Source organism: Syzygium oleosum, unplaced genomic scaffold, assembly GCF_021117445.2.
Source record: "Syzygium oleosum isolate NSW1041296 unplaced genomic scaffold, Sole_v2.1 Sole_v2.23, whole genome shotgun sequence".
Classification (NCBI taxonomy): Eukaryota; Viridiplantae; Streptophyta; class Magnoliopsida; order Myrtales; family Myrtaceae; genus Syzygium; species Syzygium oleosum.
The window spans coordinates 6,473,049-6,489,102 of record NW_026607507.1 but is presented as its reverse complement, the minus strand read 5'-3'; the positions used below and the strand labels follow the sequence as shown (position 1 = coordinate 6,489,102).

The 16,054-nt window shown below is 43.1% G+C and overlaps 3 protein-coding genes across 4 annotated transcripts; all 3 read right to left on the bottom strand.

The window, feature by feature from the left end:
- Window positions 1-604: 604 nt before the first annotated feature.
- Window positions 605-4,499, bottom strand: LOC115680697 (OBERON-like protein). 2 transcript variants are annotated; one of them, XM_030604518.2, is made up of 3 exons: window positions 4,339-4,499; window positions 2,061-3,228; window positions 605-1,518 (listed from the first exon to the last, which is right to left on the bottom strand). In XM_030604518.2, the coding sequence occupies exons 1-3, from the start codon at window positions 4,462-4,464 to the stop codon at window positions 899-901; spliced, it is 1,914 nt and encodes a 637-aa protein (XP_030460378.1). In that variant the 5' UTR covers window positions 4,465-4,499; the 3' UTR covers window positions 605-898. The 2 variants fall into 2 exon arrangements, with proteins under 2 accessions (XP_030460378.1, XP_030460379.1); XM_030604519.2 differs by lacking the exon at window positions 4,339-4,499 and adding an exon at window positions 3,944-4,297.
- A 967-nt stretch (window positions 4,500-5,466) lies between these two features.
- LOC115680695 (heat shock protein 90-6, mitochondrial) lies at window positions 5,467-11,541 on the bottom strand. The gene is made up of 20 exons (XM_030604516.2): window positions 11,337-11,541; window positions 10,901-11,092; window positions 10,734-10,807; window positions 9,868-9,996; window positions 9,694-9,787; window positions 9,520-9,603; window positions 9,273-9,416; window positions 9,032-9,145; window positions 8,845-8,901; window positions 8,647-8,721; window positions 8,453-8,557; window positions 7,803-7,943; window positions 7,596-7,688; window positions 7,419-7,496; window positions 7,034-7,288; window positions 6,839-6,941; window positions 6,477-6,651; window positions 6,250-6,355; window positions 6,068-6,157; window positions 5,467-5,828 (listed from the first exon to the last, which is right to left on the bottom strand). Exons 1-20 carry the CDS (start codon window positions 11,430-11,432, stop codon window positions 5,658-5,660), a joined length of 2,376 nt encoding a protein of 791 aa, XP_030460376.1. The 5' UTR covers window positions 11,433-11,541; the 3' UTR covers window positions 5,467-5,657.
- Window positions 11,542-13,508: 1,967 nt separating this feature from the next.
- Window positions 13,509-13,910, bottom strand: LOC115680631 (uncharacterized). The gene has a single exon (XM_030604449.1). The coding sequence runs from the start codon at window positions 13,908-13,910 to the stop codon at window positions 13,509-13,511; it is 402 nt and encodes a 133-aa protein (XP_030460309.1).
- Window positions 13,911-16,054: the final 2,144 nt, after the last annotated feature.

The following is a 16,054-nucleotide window of genomic DNA, read 5'->3' as shown; positions in this document are numbered from 1 at the left end:
TTCAACTTATGTGACTTGTACAGAACCAGTATCAACATTCTACACTGCCCTACCATCAAAATGGTCAATTTCACCCACATTGCCTACCACGCGTTGAATGATTGCAGACAGGTTTTTTATGGAATTGGTGAAGATACCTAAGATGGGAACAATGCCTTTGTATTGACATAAATTGTTCCTCCTCCGCACTCCAAGCATGAATAGATAGATACAAACAGAACTCACACGAAGAAATTTTCAAGAATCTGAACCGGTCCAGAAGATAATGCTAACCGGTCAAGTCCTAACCAATGCAGATGAATATGCTTCCTCTCAGATGCCATATTTATGGGTCGATAGACTGGTACAGAAACAATTGGTGTTCTCGCTTCAACCAGCCCGCAGAATTCCTTGACTAAGACACGATTGATTGCAATGTCCAAGTCCCAAATCAAACTATTCACTGCACTAATCCTTCCAATGCCAGCCAATTTCATAAGTGGCACCAGGGACATTCATGAAACACGGCACAACTAGCATTTAGCAAAGCAATGATATTGGATCCAATGACATGAGCATCCGCGACCAAAGGATGATGATGCAAATAGTGACGGACGGCTTGTGGTAAAAAAGTAATTATGTCTATTAGTCCAAATAGAGCCTCACAAGATCATGAATATACAGGCCATGTGTCCCTGCCGAGTATTAACTGAACCGAGCAGAGCACGATACAGGTCGCCAATAGTACCAAGTGACCACGCACAATTGCTCTTGCCTCTCTCCGGCATGGCTTAGCTAACACAATCACATGAAACCAGGTAGCATTCAAATCTGCTCTACAATACAAAATATAGGTCCCGACTATTATATGACAAAAGCACATTCACGACATACAACACAAGCACTTCACAACCACTTCTCATGAACTTGATCTGAAAGGATTGTGCCCGTTGGACTGGTTCTCAGTCTTGGAAGAAGAATTGTACATCTGCAGAAGGTCCTGGATTTTGGAATACATCATCTGCGACGAGTCACCCCCACCACTGCTTTGCGATGTTCGTGAGCTCTCCTGGAGCTTAATCTTCTCAAACAGATACTGCTTCTCAGCCTCGGCCTCACTGAGACGAAGTTTGAGATATCGACTAGCGTACTCTTCCTCGGACTTCTCTGACTTTGCGAGAGCAATCCTCTTCATCGTGTCCGCCTCCCGTTTTGCCTCATTAGCCTTAAGCTGGAACATATCCGCCTCTGCCTGTTTCAGTCTAACAATCTTCTCCAGCTCCTCAATCTGGAGTTTCTTCTTTGACCGCTCCAATTTCAGTTCCGTCACTTCTCTGGCCTTGTCCTCGAGCTCCCGGTCACAAGTGTCAAGAGCATTGCGAGCTTTCTTAAACATCCTCATCTTCTCTTCAGCTACCATTTCCATCTTTCTTATGGCTTCCTGCACCACCTCAGCAATACGGCCACATGCTTCATGTGGAGCTATCAATCGTCCACCTTCCCCGTTTTCCAGATTCCTTGGAGAGTCCCCCTCAAGCCCTTCATTAAGAAGTCGTACAATCAAGATCATCATTACTAGAGAGAAATACACAGCTTAATTGTCAAGAGCGCTCAGGTTTAAACAGGTTCGTAAGTGTCTACACCATAAGGAGACAGACAAGATCAGTAGAAGGCCTCAAACGTTCCATTCTTACAGGCTGCATCAAGTTGCAAATCCATGCAATAAGTTCGCGGATGAGTTTTTATTGCTTTGCAAACATAAAAGTAATAGTACCTACCAAGCTACTCTCCACAGCAATAGCTAAAAACAAGGAGAGTTCTCCTATATTATAGACAGACCATGTTTCCTAAAACTTGCAAGCCGAAATCATTTCACTCTTGCAGTTAGTCGCACTTGAAATGCAAAATAGTATTGATATCTAACTAAGCAACTGTATGTATATGCAATGTTGTTGTGCATCCAGAGAGAGGTGAGCAGTAAGCTTATTGGAGTAATTACTCCACATTATCACTGCAGAGTACATGGTCATGTGATTAAATTGCTATTTGTTATTTTACTAGAACAGCAGCATAAAGGATACCTTGGAAAAACACCAGTATTTCCCTGCATGCTGTTGACTCCACTAGGCCCTCCTTCATTTTTTGGATTAGTTCCTCGCACTTCCAGAAGAGATTTCTTCCTCGTGGATCCTCACTTCCACGAAAAATTCGACTGACAAAATCAAGTTCCCTAATAAGAGCATCACGGTCCCAGGCTGGGGCACAGTGCTGAAACACGTCTTTCACCCAACCTAACAGTTCAGATGTCCGATTGCATGCTCGACACCTGAAAAGCATTTCACTTGGGCCTGCTCCAATCTTAACGGAGGGCCCCGTACAAATTTGTACATCACGAATGGCACAATCAGTATGAGTCCAGTGAGAGCACAAGTCGCAACCGATCCACCGACAAGTATTCACCTCAAAATCGAACTTGTTGCATATGACACACATGCAGAGGTTGCAGAAACCATTTCTGCCTGTGCATATCTCACAGGTGCAATCCTCAGCAGGGAGCTGGTTCTGGCATGCAATATTTCGGCATCTCTTATACACAAAGACTTCAATAAGAGAAGTCTGGGAGAGACTGATATTTGGATGTAAAAATGCCTGAATTCCAGTATTTATAGAAACAAGGATCTCAAGCTGTACTCGATGCGCTCTGATCAACGTCTTGGCAGTTAAATCAGATCTACTCTGAACAAGCTTTTGCAAAATCAAAAATTCGTCTCTCTGCTGTGAGCCGCCATTCCCTTCAAGGATAGCTCGAAGCATATTCTTTAGGTCATCAAGATAATCCTCTGGCAAACGACGCATTTTCTCAGCAATCAGGTCAACTCTTTCTTTTGCAATGTCCCGGAGGGATACCTTATCTGCACTGGAAAGACGGCGTACGACTGACTGTTCAAAGGCATCATTGTCAGACTTCCCGTTCTCCAACTTCTTTCCCATAATAGCATCAGCAGTAGGCCACGTTTCCCTAGAGCTAGCACTTTCAGTAGGCGACTCGTGAATTTGATCAGAGTTGGGTCGAGGGTCCTGCGCATCAGGAGACAAGTGGGCATCTGACGAAACAAGGGCAAGGGATGTTTGCAAACCCCCAGCCCGAGCTTGCTGACGTGGAGGCAGCATTTGCGAAGAAGGTTGGTGGTGAATGTTAGAACCAGATGATGTTCCCATCAGTTGATTTTGATCTTCCTGATCGTGCCACTGTGACAGGAAGAAAAAGTTTACTAACTTCCCATAATGCTATGCTATTGCATCACACATATCGCAAGAAAAATCTAAGAACAGAAAGGCACAAAAGACATGTACCTGACAGAGCACCTAATTATGCTGTTATCTCCCACGAGAAAGAAACAAAATAATTGCAGGACAAGTTTAAAAATGGCTTTTGCAAATGATGAACTCTCTCAAGACCAAGATTCATAATGGCCTCAGTCAACAATTTCCAACCAGAACCACATGCGGTGGGCTCATTGGTTAAGGAACAGACGCATGTGCTCGGGTGAGATGCATAGCATCCATTCGATTCCCTACACCACTAATCACAAATAGGTTTGTGCCATCCACCAGGGCATTGGCTTGGGTCTTACCAGGTCGACCTCACTGAGGCATTTCACAGAGTTTATCTACTTATAGTGAGCTTCCTCTTTGAAAAGAAAACTAAACCCAATCAAAGATCCAACAAGATTTCACCAATCGATTCGCAATCAAGTTATCTTCTTTGCTTAATCACTATTAAATGTCCAGGTTCAATTATGCTATAACCCAGAAAAGCCCGCGATCACGACCGGAACCAGCTCAAATACAGAGCGCAAACCCCATAACGAAGCTAACTCACTAACAACGCGTTTCCACCACCGACCATAGAGACCACACCCAGATCAAGAACCGGAAACAATCGAAACGAAACAGAAGTTACCTCCCGAAAATCTCAGCCAAAACGGCAAACGAAATCAAGAAAAGGCGAGATCTCAACTGCAAAAGTAAACCCGATTAACCCGCCGAACCAAACCCCGTCGGAGCAATTAGAATGTCATCACGAGCTCAGTTGACTAGGAGGTCTCGTTTCTCCAGCGACGGAAACCGGAGAAACCGCCGAGAAATCCAGAGATCAGGGACCAACTGCTCAGCTTCGCTTTACCCAGATGGCCGAAAAGGCCCGAGAAAAAATTCAGCTAGAAGGGAACTACCCAAGTTCGAAACTTCAAAACCCATAACCAGAACAAGCAAAAGCCAAGACAGACAGATGCTCGTGCAGAAATCTTCAACCATTTCTGCGAAATCCGAAGCCAGAGAGAGAGAGAGAGAGATTACCGGCGAGAACCCTCGATCCACCGGAGACGCGAGTGGGGTGCGCACGTTTGGAGAAGGGGGCGGCTCCGCGTTCCGCGTTTTGGGGTCTTCAACGCTGGGACGACCGGCCCAGCCGGTCGGCCGCATGGGGTGACCGGTCGGGCACGTTTCCTCTCCCCTCCTGTCGTTTCTACGTGTGTTGTCGTTTCGGACGACACTTCGAGTTTCTTGTTTTTTGGCCTTTTTTCTTTTCTGTCTCTGACCTGCGAACGCGACGAAGGACGACGATGCACTGTCGGGAGTCCAACCCGTTCCCTTCCCACCCAAATTGAGATATTATTATCCCGTCGTCAGGCGTCTTTCTCTTTTTAATTGAAATAATAATAAAAAAGAAAAAGAATTTCCGCCTCTAATTATTTTTCGAGGACAATCATCATGCACGTCTTTGCAATCATCAATCCATTTATATGGCAATTATTATCTTATCCGAGCCAAATCAAAAGAAAAAATGAAAAATAAAACAAAATCAATCGCTCTTTCAACGTCCTTTGAAATGCCCAAAAAGTCTTTAGGATTATATCTCCTTTCTTGAAAACAAGTAATCGTGAGGTCGAGAGGCATAATTTACTGCCTGCTTGCCGAATTACTGCCGTAATAAAATCACGGAATTCCCATCATCTTATATTCTGTCATATTGTTATCTTCCATACAGTGATATGACCCTCGATATAAATAGAGCCATTTTGATCGAATCCAAACAATTGTCGCGGACGTCAGCATTAATCGGTAGCATCTCATATAACCATGCATGCCCCACACAGTCTGCACACTTGCCCATTTCACTCACGACACCCATTTCAGACGAAGTAGTTGATCTGTAGTCATGAAATTTGACTTTGACTCCAATTATTAAACGAATTATAATCGGGTATTTCGGAGTGGTTGGGCCATTTGAAGAACAATCAAACCCAAAAAGCACAGAAGTATGCGGATTAGTTTTGCTATTGGGTATTCAAAACTGAAGCTTCATTCTCAAATGATCCACTAAATCCGAGAACGAACCTCCGAAATCCTCTTGGCATTTTTCACCAATCACATGATGCAGAAAATGCATAGAGACGTAGAAGCAGCAAAGAGGGGAGGAAAGAATTAGAGCACTAGAGCACTAGCAGATCTTAATTACTACACGAGAGAACAGCTCTTCATCCTTTTCCATCAATCAAAATACCAACACAAGAAACTGACCCACACTCATCATCCTCGCTAGTAAGAGCCCGTTTCGCTTCATGCACCTGCTGATACATTCTATGGAGATGGCACGTAAAAGAAGAAATCTATTCTCATTTCTGACTGCCTGCTTCTACCGGTTCGACTATCTCAGCCTCTAGCGTCCCCGGAGTTTGAGATCTGACTGATGCGGACTGAACCTCTGCCGCGGGTAGCCACTTGCCAGAAAGAGCCATGCCCATCATCTCGTATATCTTCCACCCGAGTTGCGCCGGATTGTCAGGCTGCAAGTACAGTAGAGTCATGACATGATCATATACATACATGAATATATCGATAAATCCGCATATCAAGTAAAATCATGAGAGGCTAGTTTGCATCATGCTGCTTCTATTGGCTGTTGTTTGAGGAAATCAAAGAAAGCGGTGCATTGTGTCCCTCTATCTAATGCTCAAAGAGCTTCATTAGATTATGTTTACAAGAATGATTGAATGTCCGAGATAGGAGGTCCACGGGTACTCACAGTAAAACCACTGGAGACTAATGCTGCATCAAACAAAAGATCAATTGCATGCAATGCATCTTCGTCATCAGGGCTATTCTTGCAGGCAGCCTAAAAAGAAAGCATTGTGAGGTCGAAAAAGGATCAGAAATCACTTTTAACTGATTGGTGCAGAAGACCGAAAAACAGTCAACCAGCCATACATTCAGGTTCTTAATAATCGGGTGATCTGGATTAATCTCAAACACTCTTCTGCTTCTCATGAACTCCAGGCTGGAGGTATCCCCAACAGTCTGCGCCTTCATTAACCTACCAGAAGGATAACATTTACGATCAAGAACTTAACAAAAAAACAAAAAAAAGCACAGAATTGATCCTCCCGGGAAGGCTGAAATATACAATCGCCTCACAGAAACATGTATCAAGTTACCTCTCCATATTAGCAGACCAGCCAAACTTTCCAGATACAAGTACACAAGGCGATGAGCTGAGTCGGTTTGAGATTTGAACACTAGCCACCTTGTCACCCAGTTGCTTTTTAATCCAATCACAGGTTTGCCCAAACTCCTGCTTTGTCACCTTCTCCTTTTCCTCGTCTTTGTCACCTGTTGAGACCAAACAAGAATTATCATGCTACAGCTCTACAGAGAGATTCACTACAATTCCTCGTAAGGGCTGGACACCTAAAGCCCGATTAATACGACTCAATTTCTGCCAAATAGGTACTTCTCAATCATAAAGACTTCCACTAGTAGAAAGGATAACATGATTCGAGTAACAAGCTTAACCAACCTAAATCCAAGTCCTCCTTGCTGATATCAACAAAATCCTTCTCCTTGTAGGATTTCAAATTCTGGATAGCAACTTCATCGATGGGATCAACTAAGAATAAAACCTATAAAGGAGCACCCCAAAATTCCATCACTGAACAAAGAAAAAAAGAAAAAAAATGATTATTAACAAGGTGCAGCATAAAAAATTACGTACTTCAAGATCCTTCTCGAGAAGTTTCTCCAGGAAAGGTGCATTCTTAGCACTAGTCACACTGTCCGCTGCGACGAAATAAATATCCTTCTGCTCAGGTTTCATGTTCTCCACATACTCATCCAAGCTGATCATCTCATTCTCGCTTTGCGAGGAGAAAAACCTTAACAATGGTCCAATCCTTTTGTGGTTTTCACGATCTTCAATGCATCCAAGTTTCAAGTATTTACCATAGTTCTCCCAAAACTTCTCATAATCCTGAAGAGAGAGACAAGTATGAAAGAGGCATATATGAAATAGAATTTAAAGGAAACCCCATATTGGTCAGAAATCTTCACCATGAAACTAAAAGAAGAATGGAATCTCAAAGAGAAAAGGCAAGACAAACCTCTCGGTTTTCACTCAGTGATATGCCCAGAATCATGTCAAATGCCTTCCTTACCAAACGCTTCCTCATTATTCGGACCTTAAAAAAGAAAAACCGAGTTACCATGGCAAAGATTAGATGGAAAACTATTTTGAAGACCACTGATTCAATAAAAATAATGATTCTAATTGCACTTACAATGCGACTTTCTTGAAGAATCTCTCTTGAGACATTAAGAGGAAGATCATTGGAATCCACAACACCTTTGACAAAGCTTAGATAACGAGGAAACTATTCCAAGACCAGCAAAGAAGGCAAACAACAACATGAAGAAGCATTAATAAGCTTACATTCAACCGAGGCCTTTCTTTTATCTCACTGGGTAACTATTGACGTTCTGCTTACCAGTTCCCCATCGAAGTCATCTGATATGAAGACTCTTTTAACATAGAGCCTTATATTTTTGGTCTTTGGATTAGCTATATCTTCCTTTCCCATAGATGAGACAGCCGGCACATAAAGGATAGACCTAAACTCAACTTCTCCCTGCAAAAATCATAAAGACATCATATCATCAACTGAAGTAAGAGTCCTGATTGACCTTAAAAATTCAAATACTGAGAGCAGCAATAGGTGATGCAAGAAAATCATAGTACTAATAGGTTATTTCCATCCAAACTATCTCCCTATGACCTAAGCTTCCTATAAACACATAAAGAGGGGCTAGAAGACATCATCACCAAGTATACAATACATGAGTTTTATAACATTCGAAATAAGTACACGCAGAAAATCAGAACTAGTTTGCACATAAGTAAATGATTCATTGTCAAGAGCCAATCTAGAACTTATGCTAGACATGGTCCTGTAACGGAGCCGTGTCAATTGCACACATGCGACACCTAATTAGTCAAATCATATACTGAACAGAGCGAGGCCAAGCTTCCACAAATTGGCGAAGAATTGAGAATTTAAGGAAAAATGCCAAGTTAAGACTACTGGATCCGGTGGGCGAAACAGTAAACATAACATGCAAGCAAATTAACGAGCATCACCTCAGTTGTAAAATGCGAAGATGCTAATGGATCCAAGTACTCATTAAATGTTTTCTTGTAGAACTCATTGTACTCCTCCGTGGAAACTTCTTTAGGGTTCCGAAGCTGCAATACAAGAAAAGCCAGTATTAAACTCTCACCCAAATAAAGAAACTTCAATTTGCACAGAGCAAAGGCTTATGCATCTAGCTCACCCATATAGGTTGGGTCTCATTGGTCAGCTCCCAATCCCAGTATTTTTCAACAACTTTCTTTGTCTTCTTCTTCCTCTGTAACATCATCACATACCAGTAGCAGATAAGCAGCTACACAAAACTTTCTACTGTTTATGCTAAAAAACTGTGTGCTTCACAGATAGTCCAGATTTTAGAGCATGAAGCGAAAGAGATTACCTCAGCTTTGTCATCACCCTCCTGCTTGGCTTCGGCAGGATCCTCATCAACCTCCACCTGCATGAGAATAGCATGCCGGTATTAAATAACAGAAGAAGAAATGGGCCACAGAAGTGGCGAGTCACTAATGCAGCTCTCCAACGGAATGAAATGCATGAAAAAAGAAAAATCAATAAATCTGTCAAACCTCTTTAGTATATCCCTTTTCCTGCCAAGTATAGATTGGGAAAGAAACAAACTGCGAGTAGTTCTTCACTAGCTTCTCTATGCGCTCCGGATGTGCAAAACCTTTATCATCATTCTACATTAACATAGACCGATAAAGACCCGTGTGAGCCCAATAAGAGACCAAATAACAGTCCACATAGCATAAGACAGACAGACACTGATACAAGTTGAAACATAAAGATAAGCAGTGTTTAGCTTACCTTCAGATACAAGGTCAAGCGAGTTCCCCGCGGAATAAGCTTGTCCGGATCAGTTTCCTCCCGAACAGAATAGGAACTGGAGTTAGACTCTCCTTCCCACACATATTGCTTATCAGATTTTGGACTCTTTGTTGAGACAACCACCTTCAAAATGGGGAAAGAAAAACAACCGTCTCAATGATCGACACTATCACAGCGAGCAAACTCATTGTAGCTATGAAGAGGATATAAAAATTGGACAACGTACCCTTTCGGCAACCAGAAAAGCAGAATAAAATCCCACACCAAATTGGCCGATTAAATTGCTGTCAGAACCAGAGTCTTTACTCTCCTGCAGCAACAACATCCATGAGCAAATACTGTTAATCTCAATAATTAGCACGGAAAAAAAAAACCAGCATCAGAACCAACATCACAGGACCTTTACTGCCTTCAAGAATTTTGCTGTTCCACTTTGAGCAATTGTTCCAAGACAGTCAACTAGCTCTTGTCTTGTCATCCCAATACCTGTATCACTGCACACACAACGTGCGGGGTTTTAAACAACTTAAAGAATGTAAAATCATCAGTCAAAGCCAGAAGCTCATTGACTTACGTGATTGATATGATTCCATTATCTTTATCAGTCTGAATACGGATATCAAGATCCACTGCCCCATCCTTCATAAGTTGTGGCTCAGTAACACTGAGGAATCTCAACTTGTCCAGGGCATCACTTGCATTGCTGGGAACACATACATGAGTAATGTCAAATGATGTCGATGACAGCTCAATAATTTAGTAAGATGAAGATGATTACTTTTCTTCTTAGGCTGCCCAGAGAGCAATTAGAATAAAAAAAGCTAACAACGACAACTAACCGACTTAAATGATATACTCCACAAACTAACAGCACAGCACTCAAAAAGTAGAATAACAATTTCAGTTGCACTAGTCTATTGAATAGTGCAGAACACTTATTTTTGTAGCTAATTTGTGTACCTGTAAGTGCATCGATCTATATATAAAGGTGAATCCAATTATATTGGCCCTCAAAGTCAAAATTGGTACGCAAAAGGAATGTAGCTCGCCCTTCATTGTGAAAGACACCATTTCCTATCTTCAATATCCATTCACATAAAATAAAGAAGGTGTTGACCACATCAAATGTTACAAGTAATTCAGCATATCGACTGAAATTGGTCTTCTAAACAGTCGAGGCCTTTGGTATGGAATCAAGCTTTAAATTCCAGCACTTTTTTTTTTGAGTCATAAATAGAGCTCCAAGCCACAGATGGCATAGCTCAATGCCACAGGCCCGCAGTAGTATCATTTGTCATATCAAATTCAAATCATGGTTTAAGTTCAAAAATTGTGCTCGGAGCACCATGAGAAGACAGAATTTATAGAGTCGATGGGAGAACAAAGAAGCTCATGAGCACCAGCATCCACAAGACGAACAGGTCAAAACCCAAAAGATACCTAATGAGCTCCCGAAGAAACACCTCCTTGTTGCTGTATAAGCTGTTCACAATGAGGTCCATTAGTCGGCTGACCTGCCATCGAAAAGCAGAAAACAGGCGACTCAACACAACAAACAACCCCGATCAACGAGAGAAGTAATCAATCAGTCCCTCCGAGCGGCATACCTCCGCTTGATACTCGTATTTCTCGGCCGATGGCGGAGGAGACGCGCCGTCCGCCGCCGCCGCGGTTGATTCATACCTCCGGCCAGAGACCAAAGAACCCTTCAAGTTCAAGGAGTGCGAAGGTCCAGCAACGTTGCACCACCCTCTGGGCACCGCAGGACACTGGCCGGCTCTGACATCATTCTCCGTCGTCTGCGCAATGTCCATCGTCAGAGACAAGAAGAAGGAGAAGAAGTTTAATTTTACATCGCCAAACGAGAGATACATCCAATATTTCCAAAAATTTACACGCGCGAAGAACAGACGACCGACAATTTGGATAATGAAAACCGGAAAACGAAATGACCGAGCGCACTCCGTGCCGAGCGAATTTCGCGGCAAAGGTTCACCATTCCATCTCAACCGAACAGATGGATTCGAGTTCGGGCGGTCGTACCGTGTTGGCGGCGGGGGCGGCGGCGGCGGCGCGGGGGCTGGCGCCGCGGAGGCGGAGGAGGGCCGAGACGGAGCGCCTCGAGGAGAGCCTGTGCATGGTGGGGAAACGCCGAAAGGGGGCGAGGGAAGGGAAGGGAAGATGGCAGCGAGCTCCGAGCGAGTGGCGAAATGGCGGTGAGGCGTGGGGGGTTTTGGTAGGGTTTTAGGGATGAAGGAGGAGGAGGAGGAGAAGAAGGTTCTGGAGATGGGGAGGCGAGGCGAACCAGGGACCGAGCGTGTGGCCAGTCAGCTCCCGCTGCCGTATCGCACACCATTTTTCCCAAGCGCCCCGACCGGTTAGCCAATCACCTTTTGCCACGTCAGATAAAAAAACAATTTCCCTCACCAATAAACGTCTTTTAAGGTAATATTCTCACCTACATTAATATTTAGGGATAATGGTACATATGATCCATGAATTTTAATACGACGTGCGATGCGATCCTTGAATTTTAAATTTGTTCAGTGTGATTCCTGAATTTTAGCCCAATATGTAATATCGTCCATGTATGCAGTCTTTGGATCTTTAGTACATGTTCAATTTAGTCCATGTAATGTATGAAGATGTTCAACGTCGTTCCTCTCTTAATTTAAGTTCAGGAACAACAGCTCGATCGGTCGGCTCCAACACTGCGCGTACTTGATAATTCCATGATAATGGCCAGAAGGATCATATTATTTAGGTGAAAAGATTACGTAATTCGAAATCATTTATAGTCTTAGCACGCTAATTACGTACGACACCACGAAATCGATGCGGTAAACCTATTCTTGACTGATTACTTAATAAGTTTCCTGATATTAATTAACAAAACTTCGATAAAAAAAAAGATATTAATTGACAAAATCCATTTCTTTTTTTAGTAATTATTTACAAGGGGATTCTCCGGGGTAGGAAGAGTCGAGCAAACTCTTACCATCTGCTGAACCATTTTTCCCTTTCACTTCACGATGTCCTCCTCCTGTTCAGAAGCAAATGATCAAATTTTTTGAGGGGCTTTGAATGGGCCCAGAACACGGCCCGTGAAACGTAGACGGGCCCCTGACCCGAGCTAGATCCAAGCCCGACTGAAAAGCGGCCATTTTCCAGGCCCATCCGCCTGCAAGAACTGCAGACTTCCATGGCAGGAATCAGGAGGAGCCTGAAGCCAAATTAAGCACGGAGACTCACATGAATGGATCTTGTTGGAGAGAGAGGTTCCTCGGATACCCGTCAAGCTACTGATCAAGAAAAACTTTTCCGGGTTTTCAGTGTACCGGCCGCGTCGTGTTGTGTGTGATCACTCATTCGAAAAGTTGGTCATCACTTTTATGTCATGCTTAACAAGTGCTCCGGAGACACTCGTTAACAAGATCCTTATGGAAAACAGGAAGTGTCAGAGAATGAGATTGTTCTCTCTTCCTGCATTAAGATGAAACTTGAGATATACGAAAAGGAAATTTGGACAAACCGCGTAACATAACAAGGCGAAAACGATGATTTTCCCCTATCATTAACCTGATAATTACTTCCTCTTCTTCATTGTTTTCTTCAAGCATGCCTCGGTGAACCATGAATTACACGCAAGAGGCTAATCTTCTGTCGACCAAAATTCGGCAGTGTGTTTACCTAGTTAGAACTTATGTGAATCAGTGAATGTAAGTAGTGTGAAATTTCAGAATTGATGGCGAGAAATCCTCGCTTTTTCGCACCTTAAAATTTCGTAAACTAAAGGTAAAAAGTTCTCATTGGAGTGAAAAATTCAGTCTCTGCGTCTGCTCTTGGCATCTCATGTGTACCGTAAACCAAGCACAGAAGGAGAAAGAGCTATCAGTCCATTCTGAGACGATAGCTGCAGAATCCGCTTTCATCGATGATCGACCGGTACTCGGTCACCTCCGATCTAGCCTTTCGAAAGACCATCTATCTAGAGACATACAGAATTTGTCTAAGGAGAGATGAGAGAGAGGTGATCACCGAAAGAACAACAACCTCCGAAACAATCGCAAAATTTGCATGAACAAAGGATCTGCTGAATGGTGCTGCGACCGTTGCATATGATCCAACTCAAGATCCTCTTTCAAAAGGAAGGAAAAAGAGAGCATACATCCAGTACTTACATACATGTATCTAGGACTCAGTAAAAAACACATTCTACAGATGGAGGGACGTATCCACATCAGGGCTCTCAAAACCTCTTGATGTTCCTGAAATTGCCAGACCATCGTTGCCAGGCCATAAGCTCATCCTAGGATTGGTCTTCGCTACTCCTGAACTGGCTTTGTCGCTGTTGGCGTGAGTCGTGAGGCCGAGCGAGAGAGAGCAATAATCCTGAGGAGAAGAACTTGAACTCATGCTGGGTTGGAGACGGAATTTGGCCTGACGATCAGGGTTCGCGACAGGGGCTGCCGCCAGGTCCGGCTCGAGAGACAGTCTCATGAGCTCCCTTTCTTCTCTTCTCTGCTTCACTCTCTGCAGCTCTCTGAACCTCTCTTGCAGTAGAGCGATGGAAGAGCTCGCCACCGTGGGGCTAGGATCAGTACTTTCCCTGCCCATGGAACCAGAACTTCTGAGGGACGAGAGGGGTTGGAAGGTGATGATGATGTTGGTCTCTGGAAATATGCTCAAAGCTGGCTCTGAAAAAGTCTCAGATCTCTCTATATATAAAAAAAAAAAACAGAGGAATGAGAGGAGAAGTGTCCTAGAGGGATGTCCCTGTGTCAACTCCCACATAATTCACTTTTTTTTTTCCAAATGAACTGTTAAACCATTGACCTCACGCAATTATAAACTTGCAACCTTTCTATTCTAATGAGCATTTCCCTAGACAGAGAAAAAGAACTGCTCCATGAAAATGCACACAACATTAGCAAGAGGGTGTTCAACTCACCTCAGTTTGTCCACGGATTTCTCGAAAAATTACCCGTGTGTCCCCCCATGCGTTCTCGCCATAATTCCAGAGGTGTCAACATGATTCGCTTTCTTAATTCAGGAACAGAGAGCAAGAGAGGGTCGCCTTCCAGATGGTCCATCTTCTTGATTCTGGGTGATGTCACGGGGGAGAAGAATCAGGCTGCTGTGCAGCAACCCTCCAAGGACAAAGCTCCAAGGGGCAAGTTCCACACACGCAGAGAGAAAGAGGGGTTGAGTATGGTGGGTTAGCAGGAGAAGAGGACTTTTCCAGGGGAGGAAGGAGGCAAGCGGGTGCGTCCAAAACCGGGGTTTGTCGTAGCATTTGGAGGGATCTGGAGGTGGGAATAAACGATTAGGTGGATGATCCACTGCGTCGGCTTGTCTTCTAGGACTTGAAGGCTTCGGCGAAGGACGTAATCACTTCCTTGTTGTTGCGGTTTTTCAGGGGTTAAAACATCGTTTGTTTAAGCCCCGGGTTTTCAACTCGGTTCGATTTATTCGTTTGGAGTGGAGACAAAGGGCATGCAGAAGGGGACGAGGAGCAGAAGCAATTGTTCCGATCCTTCATGTTTTGTAGCGCTTGGAGACACCATCCATCCATCCGGAGGAGGAAAGCGATGTGCAGCTCGCTGATGCGGTGGCCCTCTTTCGGTTCGATGCCGACCGCTGAGCGGGAGCTCTCGGCAACGGCAGTCTAGCGAGGTCAGATCGTCTCTCTCTCGGCCCTTTGTATTCAGAGCTCCGAATCTCCTTTTACCTGATGCGGTCGCGTTTTGAATCCAGGGTCTGTTAGCAGGTTACGTGTTGAAAATGAACATTTTTCCATAATCGTTTCTCTGATTTTGCACGCGGACCGTCTATTTTTGATACAAGAACTCGATTACCTTAAGGCAAAAACATAATTTAGACTTGATAACATTATTTCGAGAGTTTAATATAGGATTGCATTTCGTATGCGAAGACCTTTGTCTATCCAAGCCCCCAACTAATGTTCAAAAGGAACATGGCGAGGATAGAGACATAGCTGATACTTTCAAGAATATTTAAAGTCGCGTCCCTTGCTGCGAATGAACAGGCATGAAAGAGGGGATTAGTAAAGATTGGAGTAGACAATTTACGTTCGGAATTAGTACTTTTAAGTTACAAGAGCGAGATAAGAATATCTCGATAAAAAAAGATTTATTTTTAGGCAAAAGAACATTTGTGTATTTTTTTTATAAGAAAAAGGAAAAACTCTCTAGAACGATGCGTAATTTTTGTTGTGATTTCGACATTTGCTAGCGATCTTGTGGCTTTGATCATTAGGTAATCCTCGTCCGTAAATGTTTTTTTACTTCTTTTCTTTTATGAAAAAGGGTTAAAGTCGAGTACAAAAGTTTAAACCTCGTAAATCTACTATTCCTATTTTATCACATAATAAAACATGAAGTAACTCTTTATGAGGTAATAAAAAGAATCTAGTGTCCAAACACTTATCAATTCTTGATTAGCAAGCTGGTCGACATGACAATTTCATTTCCGAAGGTTATGTTGCACTTTGAATTCAAAATGAGAATCCAACAATTTTTAAGCTTTGGACTAACAAGATCATTGATGGCGTTAGAGTCAATCTTATGATGATATTTTGAAAGCCGAGTTGTTTTGCAAAATTCTGCTCGCGTCAACAAACATACTACTTTGACTAAAAAAAAAAAAAACAAACATACTCCTACATATGTGGTAAAACCATCAACTCAAGTCACCCTCTTCGTTTATGAATAAACCTGTCAACATTCGGTTCAAGGTGA